We start from the raw sequence: 26,861 nt of genomic DNA on the forward strand, positions 1-26,861 counted from the left end.
GGTAAAAATATTGAAAATCAGTGTTAAAAAGAGTGGTAACACTTTAGAATGGGGAACACTTATTCACTTTTAACTACGACTTTTCCCTCAATAAATTCCTAATTTGCTGCTTATTAATAGTTAGAAAGGTAGTTGTTAAGTGTTAGGTATCAGGTAGGATTAGGGATGCAGAATAAAGTCATGTAGATTAAGGCATTAATGTGTGCTTAATTACTACTAATAAATGGCTATTCTAGTAATTTGCATGCTAATAAGCAAAGAGACTCTAAAATAAAGTTTTACCAAAAGAGCTTTATAAAAAAGATAATATGATTTTTAAAATGTTGCTTTTTATTCTAAGGGATATAAACTGACAGCATACTGGTTTTACCAACCTCCCCAAACAGCATGTTTACAATTTCACTTCATTGCTAATCAATATTACACAATCAATTATGTGCACTTCAAGGCCAGTGAGATACCCCATGACGTCTGTTCTAGTAAGTCGCCTTAACAGGCTGTGGTAGTCTTTATAAATGAATAAATAGTACTATGTCCCTTTTCCCTGTACCATTCCTTAAATTAATAATTCACCCAAAAATGAAAACTTGCTGAAAATGTACTCACCCTCAGTCCATTGTAGAATCTGGACCAGTACACACAATTTATTGTATTATGTTTTTTTTTTTATTTTATTATTATTATTTAACAAATACTCAGAAACACCCCGCAAACAACAAGCCAACTATGAGGGTCTATGAACCCTTCCCCCAAAATGCAGCTAACACCTCAAAAAGGCAGAGCAGGCCTCGTTCGCAGAACCTGATTTTACCAAGTGAGACATGTTCCAGAGACAACATCTTTGTACTACTTTGTTTTTTTTTATGCTAAAGTTAAGCAGCACACGAGTTCATGTGCTGGTCATCACCTAATTAGGACCTTAAGTAGATAAATATAACGTGTGCTTTTTAAAACAGCAGCAGAAACTCTGTATATTCATGCAGTGTGCGCATGTCAAAAGAGTAAATCCGATCAAAAGCTTGTGACATGTAAGTGCGCATATCAACCCGATCACTTTATTTACCGTTCATGTAAACACTACGTTCGGATTCGTCAATCAGAATGAATTCATTCCGATTGAAGATAAAAGTGTCCATGTAAATGCACCTACTGATTAAGAAATTGTTGCATGTTTAGTAAAACGTGAGGCACTGTATAATTTGGTTCCCATTATTTAGGCCTAATTAGCTTAAAACAATAAACAAATAAATTAAACCTGCATGATTTAGCTATCTAATCTATCTAATCCAATCTAATCTAATCTTTGGAACTCTAAAGAATGGATGTATTAATAAAACGTCCTCACAGTTAAACTCAAGTTTTCTCATTATAATCAACAAACTGCACACGATGTAAAAAGAGCTTCATTAATTGACAACTTAAGTGATTTTAAAGGGAGCCTTGTTTACTTGCTTTTAGGGCTGGCCGATAGCATATGGCCTAAAAAAAAAAAAAAAGATTTTTCATTTAAAAAATCAGATTTATGATTTAAATCGATTTTAAAATCAATATTCAAATGACAAAGAAATTTTTCAAAACAAGTTTTAATATAGTTTTTTATCATTCATTTACCAGCCAAATTTATAACTGAGAAAAGATGATTTAAAAAAAAACAGTAATGTTATAACCTTGATGCTGGAAAGACCTTTATTTTATTTTATTATAATTGTTTTTTTGTTATTGTTATTGTCTAGCCCAGGGGTAGGCAAGTTCGGTCCTAGAGAGCCGCAGTCCTGCAGAGTTCTGCTTCAACCCTTAAAAAAAAAAAAAACTCACATGCCTATAAACTTAGTAATGCTGAAGACACTGATGAGCTTGTTCAGGTGTGTTTGATTAGGGTTGAAGCTGAACTCTGCAGGACTGCGGCTCTCTAGGACCGAACTTGCCTACCCCAGGTCTAGCCCATAATGCATCTAACCATCCACTCGGCATTAAGAGCTGTTCAGATTAAAACTGGCAGCTCCGCAGTGAGTCAGTGTCATGGACGTAGGACAGAGCAAGTGTAAATATATTTTCTAGTCTATATTTCCATCTCGTTATGCCGCTGGTTTAAGTTTTTTTTTTTCTTATACAGTGCTTTAATTGGGCCGGTACGCACCGGTACTCAGTACCGGCACTTCCAAATATAGCTTTTGAGCGTACCGCCACCTCTCCGTGCGCCCAGAACGTGCTTTTAGCGTACCGGTAGGCTCATTTGGACATCTGTTTTGATAGAGGTTTTAATTCTTTGCCTGCGCTGCCACTTTTCAGAGCGCCCTTCACAATGCATGTCCCACCGAGAGCAGAGACTACAATACCCATACACCCTTGATTTTTACAAGTGAAAAGCGCATGCGTCGCTTTTGCCGTTGTCAGTGTCAACCACCCAACGTGGTCGGAGAGGGTGTGTAAAACATGCACACTCGGCTCAGTAAAAATACAAATACAGTGAACAACACTTAATATGCTCTCCTGGCTTCAGACTCTGAGTACGAAAAGAACACGGTCAGAATCAGATGACTCGCTGGCTGACACCCCACCAAGCCTGAATGATATCTCTGCAGGTCAGACGCAAGCTAATGAAGTAATGCAGTAACTCTTTCTAAGGGTATTTTTTTCAAAATCGTTTTGCACATTTTATTTATGTTCAGTAATGCTAGCTCTTTCTAGCTCAAGCAAATCCACAAACTAATAAAAGGATTTATTATTTTTTATAAGGTCGTCTGTTGACTGCTGTATATAAAACCCCTTCAATATAGTTGTTGTTACCTCAGGGGATGAGGGGAGTCATCAAAAAAAAAAAAAAAAGAACATATATAGGCTATAATAGAGTACCGGCACCTCTTCTGGGCCTCTTAAAGCACTGTTCTTATATAACTTATTTGTAAATAGAGCAGACACTGTCTGTGTCTACACCAGACACGAGAGTTGTCGTGTGTGGCACTGCGCTGAAAGTGTGTATAAACTTGATGACATCACACTACAGTGTCAAATCATCTGAACGCAGTTTCAGTAGGTACCCTACATTTCGTCATAAATAGAACGAGGCATCAGTTCACTGATGGCGATCGTGTCCAGTGTAGATAGCATCACTGGGTTCAGTTGTCTTTTGTTGGATTGCGCCACTCGTGTCCGGTGTAGACCTGGCGTTTTTTAATGGGTTATGTTACAGCCCGGCTTGTTTTTGATGTTTTTATTAAATATCTGTATTGACTGCATGGACATATCATTGTATAATTTACTGCCATGTGACCTACAAAAGTAAGGCTTGGCGAGCTGAAAAACAAGCATTGCTGCAGGTTGCTTTTTGGCGGATATGCTGTGCTTGTGCTGCCGCGGTCGTCTTCATTTCATTGGGTCAAACATCTCTCTCACTTGACGGCAGAGTCTGTGAGTGGACTGGAGCAGCAACAACTTCCCCTCCACACTCACTGATACCAGAAACACCGCTCCGCCTTCACTCTGTGGCTAAAGTATTTCAGTATGTTTGAAATGTTATGTTCATAACATAGCCTATAAAAAAAATAAATAAATAACAGGAGAGTTTCAAAGTGGCTTAGGCTATTGTGTGTAAACTTTTTTTCCCTACCACATGCAAAACTAATAACATTGTAAACATTATATCTATAATTGCAGCTTTCCGCTGTGCAAATTTTGTGATGAAAATAACAGTACATTTTTGTCAGTTATTTTATCTAAACAGATCGATGAAGTTCTTAAAGATTTCAAAATCATTCAAAATCAGATACTGATAATGTAGTAGCACTGTAAGATTACATTTGTTTGAATGCATTATTGCGAATGCGATTGCGTGTGAATGTGCTGTATCTGTTTAAATCATGCTTTAACCCGAAAATAATCAGTAAAAGGAACATCAAACTCCTTGAGAACTAGCCTGTAACATCCCGCTCGACTACTGCAGTCATTATAACATTCTAATCAAGCCATAGCTAAATATGTTTAATGGGAATTCTTGCTGAATATGCGCTTATACAGTATTACGGGCTGTTGGCATGAATTGTACTCGTGATGGAGCGCTCTTGGAGTGAGTGAAAACCACGACGCTCAGACTCTTAAAAAAATCTAATCCTCGCTCCAGTCAGAATCACACCACTCCGCTCGCTCATACTCTGCTTTGCAACATGTCTCTGTGGCAAATGCGCGGGGGAGGGTTGAGCCCACTCAAAAATCGATCACCCAGCCCTAATTGCTTTCATATAATATAATTTAATTTAATTTAAAATTTCAAATAAATAAATAAAAATTGCAGCTGCATTTAAATGCAGGTGTGTAAAATGTGTGCAAGATTTGTGCGCCGCATGTGATGCTGGATGTGCAGCATTTATTCTTATTTGTTTTATCTTCATTACAAATCTTGTTTGGTTTTATCTTGGATAATTGCGTGTAAAAAATTATTTACATTGTAATGCATATGCAAAATGTGAATTCATATTCATATTCAAGTATTTGTGCGAAAATTATTAATGCACATGAATGACAGGGAGGCGCCCTCTCGATCAAATGTCTCCTTTTTCACAATTATGAGGCTACTTCTGCATGTGCTCTGTGGCAAACTTATTGCATGTGCTTAAGCGCGGAATATATTAATACTTTATGTAAATAAATGATTATGTAAATTTAATATAAACCTCTGAGCAAGAGATTCATACCTTTATCTCGACCCCCACAAGCTATACAGAACTACCCCCAACCCCCTCCAGCTGAACTGAGTTCGGTCTGAGGAATGGTGTGTTTTCATGTTACTGGGTTGAAACATTCCTGCACTCACAGCAGCCCTACTCTTTTTATTCATTATTTTCTCGCAGCCCATCTTATTATTTTCACAAGACCATAAAAATAATAACAAATAATCAATTGATAATTAACCATTATTTTACAAAAATCGTTGTTATTACGCGAGACTGACGCAGATGCAGCTTCACCGTCTGAGGTTTGACTTTACTAAATCAGATTGAAGCGAATACAACTTATTGATCATGAGCCCAACATTTAGCAATGCAGGAAAACATTCAGTCTACATGAAGGAAGACATATTTCATTGTAAGTTAATTCTGTTCCGCCTCATCCAGCTGCCTAGGGAGATGGAGGATCTCAACAGGGTCTACAGTATGGACACTCTGGAGCAGTTTAAGCAAGCCGACACTAACCAGGGTCCTCTCAGTGCCATTACCCGTTTGAGGTGAGAACACAGGAAGATATTGGCTCTACACAAAGGCTATAGAACCTAGCGAACGTGTTAGGGGTCGCCCAGCCCGCAGCTCTACAAATATCTGTCAGACGTGGCATCGAGAGTGACCGACTAAAAGGGAACTTGGGATAACAATATAATTAGAACTAGTGTTGTCAAAAGACCCGGTACTTCGGTACCAAGTCGGTACTAAAAAAATGAAAATGTGACGGTACCAGGTTTCTTTAAGTACCGGTAGTACAGAGGTCCCGTTCAAACCCGGTTCTTGACGCATACAGCGATACGATTACCGCAAAGCAGAAGACGCGGACGGAATCTCAAAATCCAGTCATGAAAATTAAACTTACATTTTAATATGGACAGTCAAAAAATTTGTCAAAGTTAGCATAAATTAATAAAATCAAATCTCCATATGGACCAGTATTTAAATGTTAAGCCGCAAAAGTTGGTTGAAATCTGAATCCTGCATGTTCTGCGTGTCTCTGTGTGAATGAATGAATGGCAGAGACGTGCGGGTTTGTTTACTACATAGCGACCCTCTACATTGCAAGTACACCACTCGCATATGCTACTAAATCTTCCTTCTGGCTAATAAACTCTCAGATTTTACTCGCCATTGTGTCAGATATATGTTCACTCGCCGAACACTCTCTGACTGAGCGCTTTAAAGTTTCACTCTCAAGTCGATCTGTGTGATTCAGTTCATCTCAATGGATGCACAGCGCTCCTGTGTTTAATGTACCTCTAGTGTGAAGGCGCACAGATCGCTGTCGCTTTCTCTCTCACACACGCAGAGACCGAGAGAGAGAATTGACGCACTACATTTAAACTATTCTTTGTTGTATTTTTTCCAGTCAAAATAGTGGCATATCTATGGAAATCTATGGGTTTTCCGATAACGTTAGTGTGTGGAGTTAATGCGAAAATGGCAATCTCATTGGCTGGCGCTCACCTATTATCGTTCGTTTTGATTTCAGCAAATCAGTTCAACCGAATGCACAAAACCTGATTAATATTCATGAATCCAGCACCTAATTAATCCTTAGTAATCTTTAGTGTGTTTTTATAGTTCTTCTTATTAGAATTCGTATCAATATTATCTTATCCGTATTCTTGTTAGTTTTTCTCACCTCCTTTTTTTTTTTACAGAATCACTGAATGACAAAAAAAGCACCACCACCATTCCAGTTAAAATGTTCGGTTAAATTGACTAATATGCATTTAAACATGGTTATCAAGTTTACTTCTAATTACTAAAGTTCTAATTATATATCAGTCTGGCGAGTAAACTAAAATATTTAATGGCCAATGGCGATTCAATTGCAGAGGTGTCCGTAGCGGGTTGCATAGACTGAAGCGCGTGACATTTGCAGTAATCTCAGCATCTGCAATCTCAATGAGGACATAAATAAATAAACAACATCACCAGAACTGTTCTGAGTCACTTCACAAGCATTTTACCGTTTCATTTAAGTAAAACCAGTGTCAGTTTAAGGTATTCACGGCAACCCGTCAAAATAAGTTCATTTTTACAAGAAGGCATTGTGCTAGAAATATTACTATTATTTAGTAGAATGTATGTGATACTGCTACTAGGGCTGTGACGGTGGCTGATTTTTACCACCGCGGTAGTCATGGACCAACAACCGGCGGTGGCGCGGTGTTTGAAAAAAAAAAATAATAATAATAATTATATATATATATATATATATATATATTAGTGTCAAAATTTGCTCATTAACCAAGGCGATAATTTTTTTCCAGTTTAACGTATTCAAATTATTTTACGTAGGGGCGGGGATGGCCACCCACTCACAACTGCTGCTTCTGTCACTTTTTCTCATGACAAGAAGTGAATTTATTCAGTCGCAGACTCGCAGAATGACTGAACAGGAAACGTTTCAGACACGCCCTCCACTTCACTTTATTATCAGGTGCAAGTTAAGCGAGCGCGGACGGTCCTGTGCTCAAAGGCTGTGCATGCTTCCTTTGTGCGTATCCTTTCATATCAAACTGCGAAATAAACTATATGCAAGCAGTGTCGTGGTCAGTTAATTCATGGAATTACCAAAAAAGGTGATTAAAGCTGACTTAAACTGTGCATGCATGTAATATATTTTATATATATTATATACAGGATATATTTTTATGTATGCACGTCTAGAAATCAGCCCAGCACTGTCTCACTCATCTAACACATCCTATTTAACTCGTCAGTTCGTGTTTATTTGAGCACTTCTGTCAGTGAACCCCGCCTGCAAAACACTAAAATAAATATCAAAGAAATAATGTTTATTTAGGCTACAAGAAAGTAGCCTAAATAAGAAAGTTAAATACACCCTGTCTAACGGACGCGAGCAATGCAGCGCAACAAAATACTCATTATAATCAGTGATGCTACACTGGATGTAGCACAACATGACATGATAAATCCCCGTCCGGTCTGTGATGTAGGCTACTGACACAGAGTTCAAATGTCCTGTATAGACACTAGACAGACTAAACCTGTAGCAACGCGGTTGTGTTGCGTCCGGTTAACTTTTCCGCCACCAAGCAAGCTCAGTAACTCCTCATCTGTCCGCGCTCTCTTTGAAATAGGAATCGTTGCCATATTTCTTGTTACAATCTTTTATTTATCGCGGTCTCGTTTGTATTTGGCCAGTTTGGAGAAAGCCTCACCAAACCTTACCAGCCAGCGTTTGCGATCACGAGAACTTGTGCAAACGCTGATGGGTGACATGAATGCAGATGACTCCAGATCAGCGATGTGGTATTTGCTTTCCCAACAAGATCCATCGCCCAACACTAAATTAATTTGCTGAATGTATAAACTGTATTTTCCCGCGCTCAAATCTGCCAATCTAAAGGAAACGCTGTGTTTGAGGTAATTTGTTAATTACCATAGACTTAGAATTTGCAACTATTACAGTTATTACACTTATATACAAAACTTTGTATTATGTTTGTGACGTCACGTGCACTACCGCCGGTGGCAGTAGACAACCGCGGTAGCAACCGACCACCGCGGTGATGCGGTTGTCACGGCAACCGTCACAGCCCTAACTGCTACTACTGTTGAGAAAATTTATAAAACTTTTTAAAGAAATAAATCACACAATATTTCTTACATGTTTTAATTTTAATAGCAAATCCTTTATTTACCAAAAAATTGAATGTGTTCAAATTTAATTAATTAAAAGATAAATAAAATTTGGGTGAAACTTGTTAACTGTTTTTTTGTATAATTGTATTACTTGTAAAAAAAACTTTACTCACAATTTTAAATAAGTATAAAGAATGGCATTGGTTTTATTTTTAGTTTTTTTTTTTAATTAGCATATTGTGTTTTGCTTTGGTACCGAAATTGGTACCGAGAACTGTGGATTTTCACTGGTATCGGTACCGAATACTGAAATTTTGGTACCGTGACAACACTAATTAGAACTAACAATTTAATTAGATTTTTTCTTTTTTTAAATGAACAATTCCTGTATAAAATGTGGCAGCAACCTTTATATCAAACATTTTTAAATCATTCACAGCTGAGCAATGCAGGAGGTGGATCTGCGCCAGAGCACGCAAAATGAATGTGCTACATTTTCAGATGCAAAACAAAATAGCCTGGATAGCCTAGATTAGACCCAGACTCTGTTCCTAAGTATATAATAATTATAATTACTGTTAACACACAGTAACAAATTTTAATGGATTAATTGCCTATTTTCGTTTTTGCAGGTTTTTTTATTTTTTACACACTAAAAAATTTATTACTTTTGTGAGAGGAAAAAAGTAAGTCATATATATAAGTCATGTATAAGTTGCATTTTATTACATTTAGAAATAATAACGGCTGGCCTCATAATGTTATAATGTACCAACAGGATATTTTTAGTTCCCTTCACTTTACATCAGATCCTTTACATTTAATGAATTTATCAGAACAAAACAAGAATTAAAAATATATAATTCTAATGGATAAATATAATTGCAGTATATAATAATTAGAGTTGTTCCGATTACGATACTAGTATCGGAAATATCACCGATACCACAACAAATTCTGGCATCGGCGAGTACATGAACCCATATACCGATCCGATACCATTTTCTTAAACAAGACCTAGTTATGACCGCTAGCTTTGCCTAACCTCTGCATGGTTCTTCTTCGCTAGGAAGTTGTGCTGTGTTGCCATCTATGTGTTGCCACAAGCAACCCGTTTAGAGCAGCGAAGAAGAAACGGGTTAGCAGCACTGATCTATATATGACTGGATCGCTCAGAGTCAGTCTGTTGTTCATTATCTGGCTCGGCTCGGTGTTCATCTTCAGTTCTCTCTTCACAGCAGTTCAGTCAGTGTACTGTTTGAGAAAATGAATTACTCTGGGATATTGGTTTGTTTGAACTCAGAAGTTTAACTCAAAAGTTAACAGCTTAAGTCATTTGCGAATTTAATGCGTATTGGAGACACGAACCGTTTAAACAATTCAGTTCAATTTGGTGAACTGGTTCAAAAAGATCCGGTTACATCGAATGATTCGTTCGCGAACCAGATATCACAAACTGCTTTGTTTTGAACTCTCTCTCACAACAGACATGGAAGAGAAGACAATGCTGAATGAAGTCGTAGTTTGCTATGTTTGGACCAAAATGTATTTTCGATGCTTCAAAAAATACTAACTGACCCTCTGATGTCACATGGACTACTTTGATGATGTTTTTCTTACCTTTCTGGACATGGACAGTTTACCATTCACACAGCTTCAATGGAGGGACTGAGAGCTCACGGACTAAATTAGAGCTGTAGGTATCGAATATTTTCGTAATCGAATATTCTACCAAACATTCCATCGATTAATCGGATAAAATGTGTTTTTGCTTAATTAAAGTGCAATATTAATAATGCAAGAGAAAATAAGACTCCTGGGTCTCTTAAAATGAAAACTAAGTTTCCTTTTTTTTTTAGAAAAAAAATATTTTTATTTTTTAAATGCATAAAATGCAATGCCATACATCAAAAATGAACATTTAATTATTACCCATTGTTTCTCTGTCTGTACTTGTACTGTGAAAAATGACAATAGAGTTGACAGATGAATTAAGTGCATTTAAGTGCCATTCAGTTGGGGTTTTAAATAAAGCATTTACTGAGATGCACATTAAACATTAAACACATAAAACATTAATTTAATTTATCTTTTAATTATTGAAAATTTACTTTAACTTTTTGGTAAAAAAAGGGGGGATTTACTATTAAAAATAAAACATGGAAGAAATGTTGTGAGATTAAACCTTTAAAAAAATAATGTTTGATTTTATTTTTTTTAGTAGTAGTAGGCCATGTACATTCTGCTGAACAATAGTCTTTAACCGGACTTTTATTTTGACGGGTTGACGTACCTTTACAGTTCTGTGTATGTGATGTGACGCTAGTTTTACTCAAATCAAACGGTCAAATGCTCATGAAGTGACTGTCAGAGCAGTTCTGGAGATGTTGTTCATGTGTTCACGTACTTATTTAAGTGAGATAGCAGAAGCTGAAATCACCACGAGCGTCACGCGCGCTTCAGTGTCTGTAATAAAGGAAGTCGCGCTTCTGCTCCATTCATTAACACAGACACGCAAAACATGCAGGATTCATATTTAAATACACTGTTCCGGCTTAATATTTACAGATATTAGTCCATATCGTGATTTGATGTACGTGCAATGACCTATTTTTGATTAATTAATTCAAAATTTGGTCAATTCCTTGCCATTCCGCGTTAAACTGTAAATTCCATTCTTATGACTGGATTCCGCGATTCCCTCCACGTTTTCTGCATAGTGGAAATCATAGGGCCCTAGTTGTGGTATGCCAGCTGTATCTTGCAATGGACACATGCCACAAAATTCTCTTTACGTTTGCCCGCGCCCTCAAATCAAAACATTGCTGACTCCTTCCAGTATGCAGCGCTTGTGTCTCCTTCTGCTTTGTTGCGGAAGGATATAAACGCGTTGTGTCACATTAAAAAAAATAATTGCGAAAGAACCTGACGTGAGATTTAAAATAAATTAAAAGAGGCTTCGAGGCAGAGGAATTTGCCTCGATCATTTTTTGTAATCGAGTTACTCAAGGAATTGTTTCAGCCCTAGACTAAATCTAAAATATCTTAAACTGTGTTTCAAAGATAAACTGAGGTCTTACGGGTTTGGAACGACATGAGGGTAAGTTATTAATGGCATAATTTTGCTATTTGGGTGAACTATCGCTTTAATATATCAGACGCTTTTACAGGATAAAGAAATGACAGTAAGAGGAGACTGACTGTGATCAAAGTGTACGTGACGTGTGTTCCTGCAGAACTTGACTGTGGTCTTAATTATCTTTATTATTTTCATTTTTGATCTAGTGATTTAAACTATATTGCCTACAGTGATTAACAATTTTTTTTAAACAAATTTATGCAAGGGTTTAACCGATTTTGTAAGGTTTGTGTCTCTGATGCTCTTAAGTAACAGTACTGGTAATTACCAAAATAATTTATTTAGCTTTCTGTATTGGTTAGTCCTCCAATATGCGTAAGCTCTTTAGTTATAGTATCAAGCTATTTCTAATGCTATAATATAATTATTGCTGTTATCTATGAAATAAAAGCAGAAAAAAATAAATTAGTCAAGTGCTTTATGTTTTTTTTTAATCAGATACCCAATTAGTCAAAAAGTGCACAAACAATGCCAGCAAGCATGAAAGCTGTTATCAAAGGCCAAAGAAGACATTTTTGTTATTATGTGAATAAATACTATTTAGTTATTTCAGTTTGTTTTGCCCAATAAATGGCAATAACTTTTTTGAATTTTTTTTTTTTTTTTTTGACAGATTCCTAAAATATATTTTCTTGGCATACTTTGGGCCCTTTAGTTCCAATTTAGCATTGTTCAAACACCACAGTCTACCTGAGTATTATTGCTGACCATGCCCATCCCTTTATGACTACAGTGTACCCATCTTCTGATGGCTACTTCCAGCTAGGGGTGGGTGATATGGAAAAAATATCATATCACCGTTTTTTGTTTTATATATATCACGATTCACAGCATTACAGCCAAACTAATTTCCCTATTATAAAGACAAAGTCTTTCAAGGTTAAAAAAGGCAGATATTTAGGCCAAAGAGGGTGAAGATATAAATCTTTGTTCTTATTTTTTAATAACATTTACATTTATGCATTTAGCAGAAACTTTTATCCAAAGCAACTAACAGTGCATTCAGTCTATTTTTTTTGTTACCAGTATAACAAAGATAAAAGAATGACAAAGATACACATTACAACTACACATAACATACAGATAAAGGGTATATACAGAACTTCTTAAGTTGAATTTAAAACCTTTTACTACCTTTTTTAATACCTTCAAAATACATATATATTTTTTTTTATTAAATACATGTATCTTTCTAAATGGAATAGCATATTTTATGTTTATGTTTTTTTAATAACATAATAACCCGCAGAGATAAGAATAGAAATAAGAGGAAGGAGACATCTTCTTCATAGATCATTAGACAGTAAGTCTGATGTGTGAGCAATCTAAAAAAGAGGTGGCCGTAAAGTAAGCAAAGGTGTTATTAAAATAAATTAAGCTGATACATTTAAGTAAAGCAGAGGGATTAATCAAGATGTCACAATGGGCCTTTGTCCATAGTTTTGATTTCAATTTGAGAGGTGGAGCAGGACCCCATGGCCTGCCTGCTTGTGGTCTAGACTGGAGCTATTAATCCTGAATTTGCATATTTAACAGGTTAGTTAGATGTTCGAATGAAAACAACTATGTAAGCATATAGGTCTACCAAACATAAGGCAGTCCCTCCAGGATTTCATGATTTTTTTTCTGTGATTTTTACAATCAAAATTACTGATTTTGCTGTGGCTTTTCTCAAAGTTTTACTTTTCTAACATCGAGAACCACTGTAGGTCTCCAGACTAAAGTTTGAAGACACCAGAACTAGTGCCATTAAGTTATACAGATGGAGGCTCCAGCACATGTCTGTATTTACAAATGCAAGATGTATTTTTAAGAGTGCTTGTTCATCTGCAGTACGTCTCTAAGATGTTCCCTGTCAGATGTCATACAGACATTTATTAGAATGCAATGCATGTAAAACTGCTTCTGAGACCTTTATCAGAGTACACAGCAGATGATTCCCAGATCTTTAGCAGACGTCTTACAGATGCAGTAAATATATTACATCTGATAAAATGTACCTTTATTACTGTCATTCATAATGTCTAAATATAATTTAATTAATACAAAATATATAGTCTATATTAGGGAGTGGAAATGACCTATACTATAAGTACTTCTCTGCAGCCATTTACTAGTGGTCATTTAATTATTATTATTTTTTTTTATAAGTGTTTGCTTTCCTACATTATAAAACTTTTAGTTTTATACATGGGGGAAACCCATTAAAGATGAACAAATATCATCACATTTAAAAATAACTTTCAAATTGGATAATACTTAAAGCATTGAAGTGCTGGGAAAAGTTGTGTGAAGCATTTAAAATCACTCGGAAACATTAGATCATTTCTGCCACAAGTTGTCCCTGTTTACTGAACAATGTTTTTCCTGGTTTCCACATCAGTAGCGTTTGTTCTGATATCATCTTTAACAGAATTCTGCGCTGAATTGCTTCTCACAAGATTTCACAGAGATGTTGATTCTGTGGTGAATTCGACTGCTTTCTTCACTGTATCTCCCAGCGCTGTGTATAACAGTGTTTTGTGATCGAGATCAGTCTGCTGCTCCTGCTCCAGCAGATAAACGGTCTGCGCAGCCCGAACTAGTAGCACAGATTCGTTCCACTTTTCGGTTTGTTTATCCAATGTAGCTCTTGTAAATCGGTCCTGATGAGAATGCAAGGCCTTTCTTTGAATGAATGCGCATTGCGATGACATCGAGAGATGCTTCTAAGCCCAAATTCTGCAAAAATTTGTGACAATTACAAAAATTTGTGATCTTTTGCGAAAATTGGTCAGAAAACTTGCATTTCCCTATGTTTTAATTACTGATTGGAAACAAGCTCGCATACATGTTTGGCAGCAAGCCAGCGGGGTACTCATTTTGTTTTCAGCGCACGCTAACAAACACCTCACATGATATCACTCAGGTTCTACTCGCAACATATAAATAAATCCACGCAAATTTTAGAAGAAAGGCCTGCACTTAACACAAATTGAAACTGTATCTATAAAAAATTTGGCTCGAAAATGTAATACCTTGTCAGATGGCGTTTATTACTTTTTTATACTTTTTAATGGCCTTAATCTTTTCTAATTTAATTTACTACCTTTAACTACCTTTTACAACCATGCAGACACCCTGAGATAAAACAAACAGTGCTTTATTTTCATGTACAATATGTGTATTTAGCAGGAGCATTCAAGAAATTGAATGAACAAATATAAAAATAACTATATAAACTGATTCCTAAAGGAACTGTATTAAATTTCCTCAGTCAAGAGCAGTGAGAGATTTTTCTCTTTGTGTTTTGTTGTTTTATTAACGTGAAAGGAATAGTTCACCCAAAAATAAAAATTCTGTCAGCTGTCTGTCAATTCTGTCATGGTGTTTTATTTTTATAAAACCATACATAATTTTACTCACTTAAAAGTGGTTTTAAACCTGAATGAGTTTCGTTCTTCTTCTGAACATAAATGCTATTTTGAGGAACATGGAAAACCAAACAGTTGCTGGTCCTCAGTGACTTCCATATCTTCTTTTGTGTTCAGCACAAGAATGAAATTAAAACAGGTTTGGAACAACATGACAGTGAGTAAACAATGACAGAAATGAAATGTCAGGGTGATCTATCCCTGAAATGACAGTAGGCTGCATGTTTATTAGGCCTACTGTCCCTTTAAGACCTACACCCATCTAATATACAGGCATGTATATGGTTTTTTCTCAACTGTTTACTTTCATTTTAGACATAACCAACTGAGTCTACATGTAAACCTTGTGTGTTTTGACAGTATTAGCGCAAAATAGTTTGTCAAAAGTCCTAGTACTTCGCTACCAAGTCGGTACAAAAAAAATGAGAATGTCACAGTACCGGATGGAATCTCAAAATCCAGTCATAAAAAATTAAACTTCCATTTTAATATGGACAGTCACGGAATTTGTCAAAGTTAGCATAAATTAATCAAATCAAATCTCCATATGGACCAGTATCTGTAAATGTTAAGCTGCAAAAGTTGGTTGAAATATGAATCCTGCATGTTCTGTGCGTCTCTGTGTGAATGAATGAAAGGCAGAGATGTGTTTGTTTACTACATAGACTGAAGCGCATGACACTTGCAGTAATTTCAGCATCTGCCGTCTCAATGAGGACATAAATACATAAACAACATCACCAAAACTTTTCTGAGTCACATCACAAGCATTTTACCGTTTCATTTGAGTAAAACCAGTGTCAATTTAAAGGTATTCATGGCAACCCGTCAAAATAAGTTAATTTTTACATAAAGACATTGTGCTAGAAATATTACAATTATTTAGTATAATGTATGTGATACTGCTACCACTGTTGAAAAACTTAATTTTTTAAATGTTTTTAAAGAAATAAATCACACAATATTTCTTCCATGTTTTAATTTTAATAGCAAATCCCCTTTATTTACCAAAAAATAAAATGTGTTTAAATTTCATTAATTAAAAGACAAATTAAATTTGGGTGAAACTTGTTTACAGCCTTTCATAATTATATTACTTGTAGAAACTCAATTGTAAATAAGTATAAAGAATGGCATTGGTTTTACTTTTAGTGATAAAAAGTGTTTTTTTTTTTGTTTTTTTTTTTTTAGCATATTGTTGTGTTTTGCTTTGGTACTGAAATTGGTACCGAGAACAGTGGATTTTCAATGGTATCAGTACCGAACACTGAAATTTTGTTATTGTGAAACACTAGCGCAAAAGATAACTCAATAATCAGGCACTTTTTCATAGGCTTTAGCGTACGCTCAGAAACAGCACAGATCAGACCAGCGTGTGAATGAAACATATAAAAGCACATGCAAATGATGAGAGAGTAACTCTACCGCTGAGTTAACTGCTGCGAATGCATGTGGCGTTGTACAGTATATGATGGAGGCACCAAAACTGCAGCTGATAGAATGTGCGTTGTAGCACAAAACTATGATATTTCTTCAAAAGCATATCGTGGAGACATTTTTATCGTCCACGATAAAAAATTGACATATCGCACACCCCTATTTCCAGCAGGATACTGAACCATGTCACCAAGCTCAAATCATCTCAGACTGGTTACTTGGACATGACAATGAGTTCACTTTACTCAAATGGCCTCCACAGTCACCAGATCTTAATCCAAATAGAGCAGCTTTGGGATGTGGTGGAACGGGAGATTCACATCATGGATGTGTAGCCGACAAATTTGCAGCCACTGCATGATGCTATCATGACAATATGGACCAAAATCTCTGAGGAATGTTTCCAGCACCTTTTTGAATCTATGCAACAAAAAATTTATCCAGTTCTGAAGGCAAAAGGAGGTCCAACCTGGTACTTGCAAGGTGTACCTAATACAGGTTCATTTTCCTTTAAGAAGATTATGCCCGTTGATGTTTACTATGTTATATGCAATCTAAAAACAAATAGTAGTGCTGGTCCTGATGGTGTAGAAGCTAAATGTATTAAATCTGCTGCTCATGTATTAATGTATCCTCTTGCAGATTTATTTAATTTGTCATTGTCTACTTGCTCTGTTCCGTCTATATGGAAATGTGCGAGAGTTAATCCTTTGTTCAAAAGCGGAGACTCATCTGATGTCAATAATTATCGGCCAATCTCTATTATTTGCTCTATTGCAAAAAATTTTGAGAAACTAATTTTTAATCAATTATCATCATTTATTAATTCATTAAATATTCTATCTCCGGTACAGTCAGGCTTCAGACCTAATTTTTCTACTACAACTGCTCTTTTAAAATTCACAAATGATGTGTTTTCATCCTTTGACAAAGGCCAAGCAACAGGTGACATTTTCATTGATTTTTCTAAGGCTTTTGATATGGTCAATCATTATCTTCTTCTTGACAAATTGTATTCTATTGGTTTAGGTAGAGATGCTCTCCTTTGGTTTAATGCTTATCTTCATAATAGACGTCAATGTGTTGTTTTCCAGGGTTATCAGTCAGATTATGTAATTGTTGAAAAAGGTGTTCCACAAGGTTCCACTCTTGGACCATTGCTTTTCTCTATCTTTATCAATGATTTACCTCAGTTATGCTTAAATTGTGAATTAAATCTTTATGCTGACGACACTGTAATTTATACCACTAACTCTGATTTGTTTCAAATCCAGAACTCTCTGCAATCTGATTTTAATGTGGTTCAAAAATGGTGACATAACAAAATGCTTATGTTAAATAAGAGGAAATCTTGTTGCATGATTTTTGGGACGCGTCATTGTCATTTCAACACTTTTGATTTGAATATTATTTTTGATGATGGCCTATCTCTTATGAATGTTGATTCATTTAAATATCTTGGCCTCTGGATTGACTCTGAACTTTCTTTTAAGCCCCATATAGATTCTATTGTTAATAGAATACATTATTGCCTACGTTCACTTTATCGTTCAATTAACTGTTTTACATTTCAGGATAGGAAAATAATTGTTTCTCAGTTAATATTACCTCTTATTGATTATGGTGATATTGTTTATCAAAATACCCATGATATTCATCTTAAGCCTCTTAATGTAGTTTACAATTCTTTGTGCAGTTTTGTGTTAAGGTGTCCATATCGCACTCATCATTGTCATATGTATGATTTGCTTAATTGGTTGCATCTTAAATCTAGAAGACAATTCCATTGGTTTCTGTTTATTTTTAAATGTGTTTATTTGGTTTGTCCTTTTTTTTTGAGTGAAATTTTGATTCCATATAGATCATCTTACTCACTTAGGCATACACAATATCCTTTTTTTTTGTTCCTAGAATTTTCAGTGTAGCCGGACGTAGGTCATTTCAGTATAAAGCCCCTTTTGATTGGAATAATCTTCCTGATTCTTTGAAATCTATTACCTCCCTTTTTATCACTTTAGGTTATCTTTATTTTCTTATTTTAAAATAACTTGTTCATGTTTTTGATTTATATATATATATATATATATATATATATATATATATATATATATATATATATATATATATATATATATATATATATATTATTTATTTATTTATTTATTTATTTATTTATTTATTTTTATTTTTTTATTTTTTTTCTTGAGATAAATTTGATGATTTTCGATTACTATTCGGCTTTATGTTGATGATGTATGATGTTTAGACTAAGCAGGTTGAGCATTTGTTTTGTCTTGTCTTGTTTTTTGTAGTTTTGTTTGTAAAGTTGTTTGGTTTGGTGTTTTATTATTATTAGTAGTAGTAGTAGTAGTATTATTTGTGCTTTATATTTTGCTCATGTTCTTAGGACCCCCTTGAAAATGAGGTGTTACATCTCAAGGGGCTATCCTTTCAATAAAATTCAAAAAATTCAAATTCAGTGGCCAGTGAGTGTATGTTTGTTTGTTTAGATTAGTTACGTGTGTTAGCGTTTAGTTAATAAAATTTTTGTGCACAAATTACATGAGTTTCTGCTTGTGAATAATGTCATTTTATGATTCTGATCCAGCTACATACTCTAATGCATTAATACTTTATGAAAAATATATTATCTGCGGCCACGAAAATATCCTTTCTAAGAGTTGAACTTAACATTGAATGTTTGCTGGACGAACAGATTAGTTGATGGCATCTAATTCTGCTACAGCTACGTCTCGCAGCTGATTTAAATAATTTTAATTAATTATAATTCATTGTAATTGTTTATAGTTCCCTTTTCAGCTAATTTGCTACACCATCCAAGATGTACCTGAGTTTGTTTCTTCATCAGAACAGATTTTGAGAAATGTAGTACTTGCTCAACAATGGATCCTTTGGTTGCCATCAGAGTGAGAGTCCAAACAGCTGATAAAATCTAGCATATTGGCTGTTTATTATTATTTATAAAGCTCATAGTAATGCCTTGTTCTGCATGGCGATATATAAGATCCATTAATCCTACCCATATTCTACCTAAACTGATAACTACATGACTAACTATTATTTGCTCAATGAGCAAATTAGGACTTGATTAAGGCAAAAGTCATAGTTAATAGTGAGTTAAACTGTCTCTTCTGGCCAAAATATCAGTCCTTAATTCAGAATAATGTGAAGTCCATCACCTGTTGTCTTCTCACATTAAAATCCACTGGTGATTTGGTTTTATTTGAATATTTTTTTGTTTTGTTTTTTTTTGCACTGCTGCTTGTAAACAGTGCTTGGTCTTTGCATATTTCTCTCCTGATGACTTTTCAGTTTAAATTTGAAGTTAAAAAGATTTTAAGTTAAATACATATTTATTTATTACAAACAGGCAGCTTTCCGCTTCACAAGATGGTAACTGTACTGAAGTGGTGTGGATGACCTCTGGATAAAGGTTTATTTTATTTTATTTATTTTTTTTAATCATCAGCTATCCACTGCAGAAGATCCATTGGTGAGCAAGTGATGCAATGCTAAATTTCTCCAAATCAGTTCTGATGAAGAAACTAACTCATCTACTGTACTTCATAATATGTGTGCTTAAGTAGTACAAATAAATGGCTAATATTCTAGTAATATGCATTACCAATACTTGTAACTGCAATCCAGTCTCAAGACAATGCATGATTAAAAATAGCAGACAGAATAACTTACCAGTCGTTTCAACAATCCCCTCCAAAATCACGACTATTTCAAACTGTTCCGTCTGCATTGATCGCTGTGAGAGCTCGTAGAAGGGGCTCTTTGTGTCGATCACATGACAGATTGTGAGTGGTGACACGAGAAAGAGTTGATCTGCTCCGGTGCTAAAACCCACATCCAGCTCCAGCTGATCCAGGGGGAGGAACTCACCCTCGGGCGTCTGTCGGGACTGCAGGAGTGAAAAGAGAAGAGATGGGGCGTATAAATTGCTTTAGACATTGTACAGTGAATTGAGCTGTCAGGATAGACAGTCAGGCATCAAAGGACAGACAGGTATGACATCAAATTAAAGCTCAAAGTATACAATAAAGAAATCAATGTTATTTTTATACCGATCACAAGTTACCAAGACACTATGCAGCAAGAATCTTGGCAGCATTTCTGGCCAGCATACTAAAATATAGGCCTACAATGAAACATGGCAGCCATAGGGATTGCGAACCTATTTTCAACAGTCTCTTATGCTGTGCTAATTGACATCTATAACATTTAACTGAAATAAGGTTATATCTCACTCTCATTTATTTGAACTATTTTTAATTAAAAAAGAGAATGTCATGATTCACAACCAAGCACAGGCTGAGTCTGTTAATGAACATCAGAGGGCAGGGTAACACTTTCTATTACATCACCCATGTTACACGTATTTCATGTAAATATAGGACTTGCTACAACAGTAATAATGTTACTAAAGTTAAGCAGCTGTAGAAAGCAATGGTAGGTATATATGTTTTGAAACATATACTTCACCCCCCCCCCTCCAAAAAAAAATATATTTTTTATTTTTTAATATATCCTCATTTACTCACACTTATGTTGCTCCAAACGTGTATTATGTTTTTCCCTTTATGGACCATAATAAAATAGATGTTCAAGAATCAAACAGTTTTGGTTCCTATTGACATTCATAGTATAGACAAGAAAATAAAATGAAAGACAATGGATATCAAAAATGTTCTTCAAAATATTGTTTGTTGTGTTCCACAGAAGAGAGTCACACAAGTTGTAAGTTCCAGGACCTAAATTAAGCTGAATAATGACACAATTGTCTTTTTAGTTGCTTTACAGCTGAACTCTATTCAGTTTAGAATTAACTTTACAACATTACTACTGTTATGTTACTGTGAAGTTGCTTTGAAACATTCTGTATTTTATAAGGTGCTAAATAAATAAATTGACATGACAGGTTTTGAACATCATGAGGGTAGTTTTTTTTTTTTTTTTGGGGGGGGGGGGACTATCCCTTTAAGAATTATTCAACAATGCTAATGTAAGTAAGTATTGAAAACACAAGATTTGTTATATTATCCAAGTAAGACCTATTAGCACACATAAACCAAACCACCATCCTAACCATACAGTAAGTACATTTAGTTAATTGATATTACTCATATATAAATATATAATTAGACAGTAACAAGGACACTTGAAAAATGTAATGTAACCCATAAACTCTATAAGTGGACAAAAGGCACCACCTCACCTTGAGTAATTTACACCGGATCTGTGCTGAAACCATGTGGCTGTTGCGTAGATTTCCCACCCTGAACATCAGTGTGAGTTTGCCGTCACGCATGGAAATGGCTGCATTTTCACTAAACATCAGAGTCTCTGCCCTCTTCTTGGGTTGAGACATCTTAATAAACATACAGCCTATTAAAAAGGCATCCACTATGGAGCCCAAGATGGACTGAAACAGGAAGAGAATGATTCCTTCTGGACATTTATCAGTGATGTATCTATGGCCATATCCTATAGTGGCCTCTGTCTCAATGAAGAAAAGGAAAGCAGAGGGAAAGTTATAGACGTTGGCCACGCATGGTGTGTACTTCTCATCATGAGTTCGGTACAGGTCTCCTCTGATGTATGCGATGACCCACCACATCGAAGCCATGAATAGCCATGCTACTGTGTATGTGAGGATGAAGATGAAGAGGTTCCATCGCCATTTGAGGTCTACTAAAGTAGTGAATAAGTCTGAGAGATATCTGCTGGTCTCTCCACCCAGGTTTCCATGCTGGACGTTGCATCGTCCGTTCTTGTCGACAAATCGCTGTCGTTTCCTCCTCTTGTCTTTCTGGTGGCTGGAAGATGTGGTGGTCACTACCTGATAGTCGCTTCCAAATTTCTTATGAAGAGCAGACATTTTATCCTGCAGAGACAGGAGTGAAGCTAACTTGACTTTCTGATATTTTAGCAGTGTATTTGACAAGTCATGACCTTTTCAATAGATAAAAATGTTATAAGTAAAAACAAAAGCAAAAACAGACCAAAGCTGGTTGTCACATGAAGAAGTTGTCACATAGGCTTTATCTCAGTAACTACTGCAGCATTCATTTTTTAGTATCATTTCAGTACACTTCATCAACATTTCACTACATTGTACATAGTGTGGCGGATATGTCAGTTTTCGCGTTTTATAGAAATATTATTTTGATTAATAATTAGAAATGTGCCTACACAGTAGCTTTTTAGGTTTCACTTCATTTTAAGATTTCGCTGATATACAAAAAAGCAGTGCATAATTTTACTTTACAAACTGTACTTACTATAGGTTTAGGGTCAGGTTTGAGATTAGTTGATTTAATTATGCATAATTTACAGCTGTTAATTTAGTTATTACATGCAATAAGACACTGTAAAATAAAGTGTTACAGCTTTACATTTTTTTCCCTCATTGGCTGTTTTATTAATTGCCTTTGCTCCATAATTACTTCATCGTTTACATTTTGCTGTTAACACCTTTCAAATTTTGTGGAAGATAGCTGTTTTGGCAATCCTTATCCTGTTTTACCATAGCTTTGCCATCATGCACACAGGTAGGGGTGAAGTTTGATACGCAGACACACAAAGATTTTCCAGAGATTATTGCAGTTGAGGTTTGTGGTTATTGTAATAAATTGTACAAACAGATGAACATACCTGTTGATTTCTTATCTTGTTTTCAGTTGTTTGCGTGTAGGCCACGCTGTTTGATCTGTAATCCATGCTCTGTAGCTTTGTCTGTGGCTCTGTTGTCTGTGGTCTGGTGAGAACTGTTTGTGCTCCCCCTACCTGTGGCTACCACTTCCTGTCACCTATGCACCCTTATATACAACCATGTGCATCTAATCACTGTCACCCAGTGTGCAAAATACTACTATAAATATAGCCAAACAAAATAAAATATTATGCAAACAATAAACATAAATGGCTCCTACAATAGCTTTTGTACTTAAGACAGAAAAAAAAAGGACATCAGCTGTAAAATATACTGTATCCTGGCCAGTAACGGTGAAATGGCTTTTTTGGGTTATGCTTTATTTTAAGGTGCCCTGGTTAGTTATACATTTACGTCCTTGCTTAATATTAATTAACTACATGTACTTATTATATAGTTAGGGTTACTTGCAAGTAGGCTAATTATGCAGAACATATTTTTTTCTTTTTTTATATTAATAGTAACAGTAGTAAGGTAGTTGTTATTATGGGTAGGGTCAGGCATGTAGAATAGTTAATATTATAATATGTTAATAATAATATGTAATAACCAATATATTGATAATAGGCATGCTATAAGCAAGTACTTAATAGTGAGAATTGGCCCCTAAAGTGTTATCGTCAACATATATTGACTTTCAAAACTCAACCCACAGTACCCTGAGAAATAGTCAGCACAAATTATGAGGATAGCCCCGGTCTAATTAAAATATGAAGAATAAGAAGAGAAGACAATGATCTTACCGATTTTCACCGTACAGGGATTTCTCCTTTCTTCTCATTACCTGCGTAGCATTTCAGACCGAGGTGAAGTTTAAAGAGAAACGGTCGTCTATTTATTTTCTGAAACGGTGTAAAGATACATGTTTGCTCGTTGGGTCTGAAAGCAGAGATGCAGGGAACTCTCCACAGATGCTGTCCATCAGCTTTGTCTTCACTCATCTGTTCATTTGAGTTTCACAAACAGCAGCTCAAAGTTGTGGATGATTTCCGTCAGTCTCATCACAGATGAAGAGTCCAAACAAAGATGAGCAAATTCTTCCGTCCAGCGAGTTGCACAACAACTGATGGGTACAAAAACTAGATGTTTTCTCAACACCTGGAAGGTTTTTCTCCACCTCTGTCTGCTCAGTAGCAGGACATATACAACTTAACTAGATTACGTTGCTGGGAGCCTGTCTGTTAAAGTCAAGATGATGGTAATCATTTCATTCGGACGCGCCTCAGACAGTCAGATTTACAGTAGGTTTCCTTCCCAAACCCAAGCTCACTCGTTCCAGCGTTATCGTTTTAAGAGAATAAGACAACAATGGCCAAACGGTCGCAGGGACGGCCAGGTCGTGTCCTTCAGACCCCCAGAGTGAGTGTGCGAGTGTGTCTCCTCGGTTTTCCTGAGCGTTTCTCTCGACGCGTCTGAAGCTCGCTTGCAGGATACTGAGGTGTGTATCATTCACCAGGGGAGGGCGGAACTGTACAATCACAATTCACGTTTATTGGCTAAGGAAGTTACACTTACAATGATTTTTACTTCACAGTTATTCATGATATTGTTATTCGTGATATTGCAAGCAATGTACATATACATTAGTACAGTATGCATGCATAGAACATACAATGCAATACATAAAACTGCATACAAAACAATAGGCTACAATCTACATATGGAATGCATAGTGTTGTAAATAATTCAATAAACAATAATTACCAACTTAGAGTCAACATGCATTCAAAATAGACCCTTTTGTAATGCATGTTACTGATCTTTGTCTGTAATTCATCGGTGCATGTTATAGATTCTAGATTTTTGCATAAGGATCAATTTAAAGTCAGATCCCGTTTTATAACATTAAGTCTCATATTCATTTTCTTTCATCATTATTGATGTAAAATAAGTTGTGAATGCTGTTTTGTGTAGCAATGGGTTATTCAGTGAGTAAATGAAATAGCCTCTAACACAGCAGATGCAGAATCAAAGAAAGTTTCAATGGTACAATATTAATGAAGGCCACACTCACATACACATGCATCGACTATTACAAATGCAACTGAACATCTGGGAGTTCAATTGCATCCCCCCTCTTTGCACACAGCACAGCAAATTATGGTTTCTGATTACACAACAAAGCAAACACAGTAATGCTTGAAACCTTTGGGGCAAACAGAAAAGGCATGATTTGGCATGTCGACAAATTGCTATAATATGTATTTTGTCAAGATCAAACTCCTTGTTGTACGTGTGTGTATCTATTTATAGCTTGTAGGGATGTCAAATGTAATTTACCCATCGAAAGAGAAGGATGACCAGCCACCTGCCTGGCATATCGCTGTAGTCTACCTGCCTAATTTGATTTGTGTTGACAGTCTGATTTACTGAGGCCTTGGGAGGATGTAGATGCACATTGAAAATTCTCAACACTTTCTCCAAACAGAGAAGCTTTTTAGATCGTACCTAAGTGAGACAGTCAGCCAAAGTAATGTATTCTAGAAGGGAGTCATTTGCTAGTATGTCTTGTTATGGCATAAATGATATTGTACATACATTATCTTGATTTATCAAGGCAGTAACAGCATATTTACACTCTAAAGCTCTTTTTCTGTTGAGCATGTGTGTGTGTGTGTGTGTGTGTGTGTGCGTGCGTGCGTGTGTGTGTCTACGTGTGTATATTCTTTGGGTCAAAAAAATGAGCAGCTCCTCCCATCAGTCAAGGATAAATAGATTATTGATCTGTGCTTGTTAAAGCAAGACACTTTCCTTTAAAACCACTGAAACTGACTCAAAGATTTAAAGAAGCTACATTCAGCAGTAATAACAATAAATAATATGAGTCCTGTGTTTATGTAAAAGAGCTCACAAAGATAAAGACTGATTTCTCTGATTCTCTCTCCCTCTCTGTCTCTTTTTAGATTCAGAAAAATATGTTTTATTGACATGTCAGATATTCAGCCACAGGGAAAATGTCACATTAACAAATGTCAAAAGCCAAATTACTCAAATGCAAGAAAATTTCTCCAGAAATGTTTCAAACTATTAAGCATTAAACTATTAAAACAAAGCAGTCTGCCCCTTGGCACAACCTGACTGCACTTCTTCTTACCCTTTTTTTTTTTGTTTCACCTTTCCCTTTAGTATTTTTTTCAGTCTCTCCTCTACCTGTGTTGTGGTAATTGGAGTGACTCAATCTGGTGACAAACTTTACAAACTGCTGTGACAAAGCTGAATAATTTGCCAACCTTAGCAACAATTTATGGTTCCATCAGTATACAAATATTTTACTTGAATTATTAAACATGATTTTATGAGTGCGGATGTATTTCCAGTTGAAAAAGGTATTTGACAACAAAATGTTTTTGGTTAAAATTAGATATTTGAGGGCTAATGAACAGCTTGCTGTTAAAATGCTTTATTATAAATTCAGTTTTTTTTTTTTTTTTCAGAACACAATAATAGATCATATTTATAGCACTGTAGTAAAATCATCTTGTTGAAATATCAGTTTTTAAATCAATTTGTTTATTGTCACTTGACATATCACGCTTTGCCCAGGGAGTTTCTGAATAGACATTTTCCCAGCCAATTTAGCACATTTTCTCAGTCTGCCTTGAACAGATCAATATCAGTACAGAAGACTTTTTCATAATTCTACATAATATTCTAATTGAAATATACTGGTGTCTGCAATAAAAAAATAAAATAACAAAAAAAAAAAAATGTTGATAAAAATGTACATGTAGTTTGTCACAAGAGCTGTCCACATGCACTATTAACATTTACACAAACTGTCACACTATTTAATGAGATAA

General features: G+C 35.5%; 1 protein-coding gene across 2 annotated transcripts in view; it reads right to left on the reverse strand.

Moving 5' to 3' along the window:
* Positions 1-24,469, reverse strand: part of kcnj3a (potassium inwardly rectifying channel subfamily J member 3a) — a 50,786-nt gene extending 26,317 nt beyond the window's left edge. The window contains exons 1-3 of one of the 2 annotated variants that reach the window (XM_059499464.1): positions 23,805-24,467; positions 21,565-22,233; positions 20,034-20,250 (exon numbers count right to left, since the gene is read on the reverse strand). In XM_059499464.1, coding sequence (XP_059355447.1) covers positions 20,034-20,250; positions 21,565-22,227 — 880 coding nt within the window. In that variant the 5' untranslated portion in view covers positions 22,228-22,233; positions 23,805-24,467. Of the gene's footprint in view, positions 1-20,033; positions 20,251-21,564; positions 22,234-23,804 lie in introns of both variants that reach the window. The other variant, XM_059499465.1, reaches the window with a different exon arrangement.
* Between the last annotated feature and the right edge of the window lie 2,392 nt (positions 24,470-26,861).

This window comes from Carassius carassius, chromosome 19 (assembly GCF_963082965.1).
Source record: "Carassius carassius chromosome 19, fCarCar2.1, whole genome shotgun sequence".
Lineage (NCBI taxonomy): Eukaryota > Metazoa > Chordata > Actinopteri > Cypriniformes > Cyprinidae > Carassius > Carassius carassius.